General features: G+C 43.2%; 1 protein-coding gene across 1 annotated transcript in view; it reads left to right on the plus strand.

Moving 5' to 3' along the window:
* Positions 1-5,764, plus strand: part of RNF121 (ring finger protein 121) — a 73,740-nt gene that overhangs the window by 22,041 nt on the left and 45,935 nt on the right. The window contains exon 2 of the mRNA XM_006140938.3: positions 4,188-4,225. Coding sequence (XP_006141000.1) covers positions 4,188-4,225 — 38 coding nt within the window. The remainder of the gene's footprint in view (positions 1-4,187; positions 4,226-5,764) is intronic.

Below are 5,764 nucleotides of genomic sequence, written 5' to 3' on the forward strand. Positions count from 1 at the left end.
GAACTCAGGGAGGTCTCCAAACTTGAACTGGGAACCTTCCCATGTCAGATTGCCTCACTGTCTATCCCCACTGGGTCACCTTGAGTGTGCTTTCCTCACAGCTCTAAGATAAAGTTGGAATTCTGTTATCCAGAAGGAGAAGCTAAAGCTTAGCCAGTAGCATGCTTAGTCTACTATCTCACAAGAGAGGTCCCTCCCTGCACAGCCCCATTCTCTGGATCTTCCTGCTTTCTCCTTCAATCTGCCTTGCTTCCTTAAACATATAGTTGTCTTATTTATTTTTTAAAGTGTAGTTTTGAACATGATTTCTCTAGATGCCTCCTGGTGTCAAATAAGTACTCCATTTCCAGATGCGTATTATTTTTCCAGAGTTTGTTTACTCTCCAATGTAAGCATCTCCAGATGGGGTGCTGGTGTGTCAGCACTTTTGTTCCCTTACTGGGAGGAACTCTGCTCAATTCCACAAGTACTCGTTGAGAGCTTAACATGTGCTCAGCTCTGTACTGTTTTCCTTAGAAGATACTCGAATGGTGGAAAATGTGTCTTGGCTCTGAGAGAGCTTCCAATTCAACATAAGCAGTGTCAGGACCAGGTCAGGCAAACAGAGTGCTAGAACTCAGACTTTGGAAAGGTATTCAGTCTCAGGTCATACAAGTACGGGGTGGATACCTGAGAGTGAGTGCTCTTTACGTCTCGAGCCTGGAGACTCTTGCTTGCCCTACTGTAATCCTGGATCCGGACTTCTGAAGCAATTAAGTCACTTGAATTTGCAAAGCATGTTTTAGATAACATAAAACTGTGAATGAGTGCTGTAACTGTGCTCTCATACTTAAGGTGCATACCAGTCACCTGGAAATTGTATTAAAAAGCAGATTCTAATTCAGTAATTTCAGAGTGGTACCTCAAAGTCTGCATTCTAACAAGGACCCAAATAGTTCTAGTCCTTTGGCCATACTGCGAGTAAAAATGAGAAAAATACACTTTGGAGAAAAGCAGGGGGCCAAATACAGTCAACTAGGGGATCAGGGAAGACTTCTCCAGAAAAAGTGAAATTGGAACTGGGTTTTCAAAGGATGCTTTGTATTTTAATAGGAAAAAAGAAGGAGAGAGACATTGCATGTTGAAGAGTAGCAAAGGCCCAGAGACAGGAGTGAGTTCTGTATATTTTGTGTCAGTGAGCAGGTGGACTTGGCAAGATGCAAGTGCACGTTGGAAAGGAAGAGAAGAGTCCATCATGAAACCCGTGCAATGATTGTGGACCTTAGAAATGGGACTCTTAAGTCCGTTCTGGTACCGTCCAATGGGGCCCTTCCGTTTTTTGCATCTATTTGTCCCTGCTTCAGAGTATGTTACCTTTGCCCTCTGGGAAATGGAGGCCCACATCAGGACACCCAGTTGAATTCTGTGAGACGGTGTGGAGTAGGGTTAGGAAGGAGGGTGGTTGACTTCATTATACAGGTAGGTTGGGCCAATTCTTGCCATTTTTTTCCCCACTTAACTAGGACATGTAGAAGCCAGAAAATCCTTCTTGCATACTGATGGACATTCCCTATACCCACAAAAAAGATACCTGGTGAAATATGTGCTGGTTTGACAGGGGAGTAGAATGCAGTTCTGCCTGTTTAATTTGAGATGTTCTACTTAAGATGCTTTTCTGAAGTTATTAGAGGAGTGGAAAACTGGGCCTTGAATATTTTAAGTAGTAAAGGAATATTTGATTCATTCGAGTGTGGCCTTATCTCCCTTCTCTAGATGAAGAAATATTTTGCAACTTAATTCAGTATGTGAAAGTATGGAGTGACTTAGGTATTGAAGCTTGCTTGAGTGTGCTTCTGAAAGGCATTTAGAAGGGTATAGAAGGCTTCAGTTATTATTTTAGAGCAGAGGTTTCTAACTGGGGGTTATTTGTGCCCTTCAGGGAACATTTAACAATGTTTGTAGACATTTTCTTTTAATTTGCTAGAGGGCACATGTACTTGCTGGGGTGAGACAGAGAGAAAGAGAAATTCAAATAGTACCCCCATGGGGCAAGATCGCTGTGCAAGTCCCTCTCCATCTCTCCTTCTCTTCCAGATTTTGGGCATGCAAGCACATGTGCAAGGTGTGCCTTTTTTTTTTTTTTTTTTTTAAGAGACCCAGAAAACGAGAAATAAGCCCCCCAGGGGTGGGGGTGGCCACACTGCAGTCCCTTCTCCTCTATGCTCCTCTTGGGATTTAGGGCACGCACGCACATGCACACAGTGTGAGTTCAAGCCTTCAGGTCTGAGACTTGAACCACGGTTAAGCTAGTGGTAGTCTTGTGACATAGTCATTATGCCATCTGCTGGTCCTGTAAGGTGTGCTCTTTTCAATTTTTTAAAAAGAATTATTTATTTAATTTATTACTGTTGTTTAAATTTGACCAGAAGGAGACAGAGGGAGGGAAGGTAAGAAAGTCAGATGCCAGGTCCAAGACCTGAACCATGGTTAGCCATGTGGGAGCCTAGCACCTTAACCACCACATTACCTGCTGGTCCTGCAAGGTGTGCTTTTAAGCCAATATACTGGGACTCGAAATACAGTCAGCCATGTGGAATCCATCTCCCTTAATCACCACACCACCTGCTGACCCATGTATTCATTCTTTAAGAATTATTTTATTTTGGGGGCCAGCAGGTAATGTGATTGGGACACTGAACTCCCACATGGCTGACCGTGGTTCAAATCCCAGACTTAGCAGCTTGTTTTCTCACTCTCCCTCTTTCTCTCTCTCTCTCTGGTCAAATAGGAAAAATAATAATAATAAAAAATAATTATTTTTTAAAAGAATTTATTTTATTATTAATTTTTAATTTAACCAGACCAAGACAGAGAGAGAGAGAGAGAAAGTAAGAATGCAAACCACCAGGTTTTGGATTTGAACCATGGTCAGCCATGTTGAAGTCCAGTGCCCTAACCATCATGCCACCTGCTGGCTCTGACAGCCTTAATTGTTATAACTGGGGAAATGCTGCTGGCAGTGTGCAGGATACTCCTCCAACAAAGAATTAACCATCCCCAAATATCAGTAGTGCCATGGTTAAAAAACCCTGCTCTAAAAAGAAAACTATTGAGCCAGAAGGTGGCAGAATAGTTAAAGTGCTGGGCTCCCATGTTGATGACCACAGTTCAAGTCCTGGACTTGGTGGCTTGAAACTCACACCAGGTGCGCGCACATGCGCGTGTATGTGTGTGTTTGTGTGTGTGTGTGTGTGTGCCCAAAATCCCAAGAGGAGAATGGAGAAGGAATTTTGGCATGACCATACCCCTGGGGGGTGGTTTTTTGCTTTCTCTCTCTCTTTCTGGCGAGCACATGCACCCTATAGCAAAAATCTCTGTCTTAAAAAAAAAGACAAAACTACCAAATAGGACTAGAACTTTGAGGGCAAAAGCTATTCCACTAGTTAATGGCAGGGGAGGAGACTACCAAATAGGACCAGAACTTTGAGGGCAAAAGCTATTCCACAAGTTAATGGCAGGGAAGGAACTAAAATTCACTTCGCCCAGGTCTGATGATTTGCCTGCCACCATGGAGCCATTTAGTATCTTGTGGTACTGGATCATATTCTGGATTGTATGGTAGAATATCTTATATAGCTTTAAGTAGAATATTTATATAGCTAGTCTGTTTGTCTGTCTTTCTCACTAGGCTCTGACCATCTTGGAAGTTAGGACTCTCACATTTTCCCCCTTGTTTTTTGCTATGGTGCATGTGGACAGAGAAAGATGGGAGGGGGAGGAGTGGAGGAGTGAGAAAGCATCCCCTGGTGGGATGACCACCCTGCAATCTCTTCTCCATTTTCCTCTCTGGATTTTGGGCACACATGCACACACTCCCAGCATATTTTACAAGCCACTAGGTCTGGGATTTGACCTGGGGTTAGCCATGTGGGATCCAGCCCCTTCCATCACCGTGCCACCAGCTGGCCCAGGACCCTTACTTTTCTGCCCTCATGGTCTAGCAGACATGTAACACATGTTCAATTACAGACATGAATCAAAGTAAGTAGTTATAGAAGGGAGATCATTGTAAAATAGTATGGGGAGGGTTTCCTGGAGATTGTAAAACCTGAAGCTTTTAATTCCTTGGATGAGTATGTGAGCACCTTACATAGGGCAAGAACAGTTCTAAAGCAGTAATAAGATTTTTTTGGTGTGTCTTTCTACAGGTCGACATGTCAGACCTCTCCCCAGAGGAGCAATGGAGGTAAGTATAGTGATGGGGGGGGGGCGCACAGGTTAACCCAGCTAACGGAATTATGTATCTGCCCTTTGCTTCGCTGTCTGGGGGAGACAGTGGCTCGTGACCAGCAGGACAGGTCTTCTGAGATTTTTCCAAGTTCCTTGGTAGCCCCCTTGGTCTTGGAGAATAAGCAGGTAATCACACAAAGCCATCCATCTGCATTTGAGTTTTGCCATTTACCAGCTATGGAATCCAGGACAAGTTACTTAACTTCACACTGCTTAAGTTTGCGCCATTTGTTAAATGAAAATCACGATGGTACCTGCTCCTCATAGAGCTGTGAGGATTAACGTATGTTGAAATTTTAGAACCGTGCCTGTCATGTGGTAAGCTTCCAGTAAGTGTGACCTGCTTTGAAGATGATTGGCATCATGAGTGTCTTCATCATCATTATCCATTCAGGATGGAAAACCCTAGGGGAGAAAATGGGAGCTGTGTATTCCGACCTCTGTCTGCTGCTAACTTGCATTGTCACCAGAAGGAGTCCACAAATATCTCAGCAATAAAGGGGTTTCAGAGTATCTGCCCTGCACACTTTCCAAGGTGGCTGACTCAAGAACTGAAATCAACCAAGTAAAAGGACAAAAACCCTTAGATGATAGTATTGATTATAAAAATAGAGAATGGCTGGATTCCATGTGGCTGATTGTGCAGTCCACGTCTGGACCCGGTAACTTGAAAAACATTCCAGGTACATGTACATAATATGCCCAGAATTGTGAGAGGACAAGGGATTACAGTGTGGCCACCCCCCCTGGAGAAATGTTCTCACTTTCCCTCTTTCTCCCTTCTCTCTCTCTCTCTCCAGCTAGTTCATGCACCCAATGGCAATAAAAAAAAAAAAAAGAGAACATATAGAATATATATATTACATATATATAGCATATACATATAAATAAAACACACAGAAAGATGACAACTTGTATGATAAACCCAGTGTGATTTGCGGTGACTTTAATATCAATTTGCACAAGTTGTGTACCTCAGCTGCTAGGATATTTGCTTTGGGTGGGAACCTGCATTGGATGATTTCTGTGGCCTTTTCTAGGTCTTTTCATTGATTTCATGTCATGCACATCCATTTAGTTATGTGTACGAGAATTGACTGAGAATAAAAAAACATATCTCTTGATATTTTTATAACTCCCCACAGCCCTTAGTTTTTTTCGTTGTTTGTGTTTTTAAGGTTTTTGCCATGGGGCATGTACAGTTGCCAGAGACAAAGAGAGGGAGGGTGAAAAATCAGCCTTCCCCCCTCCCAGGGGCGATGACCACACTACAATCCCTTCTCCTCTATTTTTCTGGGCTCCTGAGCATGCACACACACCATGTGCCTGGTGTGATTTTCAAGCCTACTAGATCTGGGACTTGAACTACTGTCAGCTGGGTGGGAATCCAGTGCCTTAACCATCATATCACTTGCTGGCCCACATTTCTTTTTTCTTTTTCTTCCTTCCTTCCTTCCTTCCTTCCTTCCTTCCTTCCTTCCTTCCTTTCTTCCTT

Source organism: Tupaia chinensis, unplaced genomic scaffold (genome assembly GCF_000334495.1).
Source record: "Tupaia chinensis unplaced genomic scaffold, TupChi_1.0 Scaffold000047_1, whole genome shotgun sequence".
In the NCBI taxonomy this organism is placed as follows: Eukaryota; Metazoa; Chordata; class Mammalia; order Scandentia; family Tupaiidae; genus Tupaia; species Tupaia belangeri.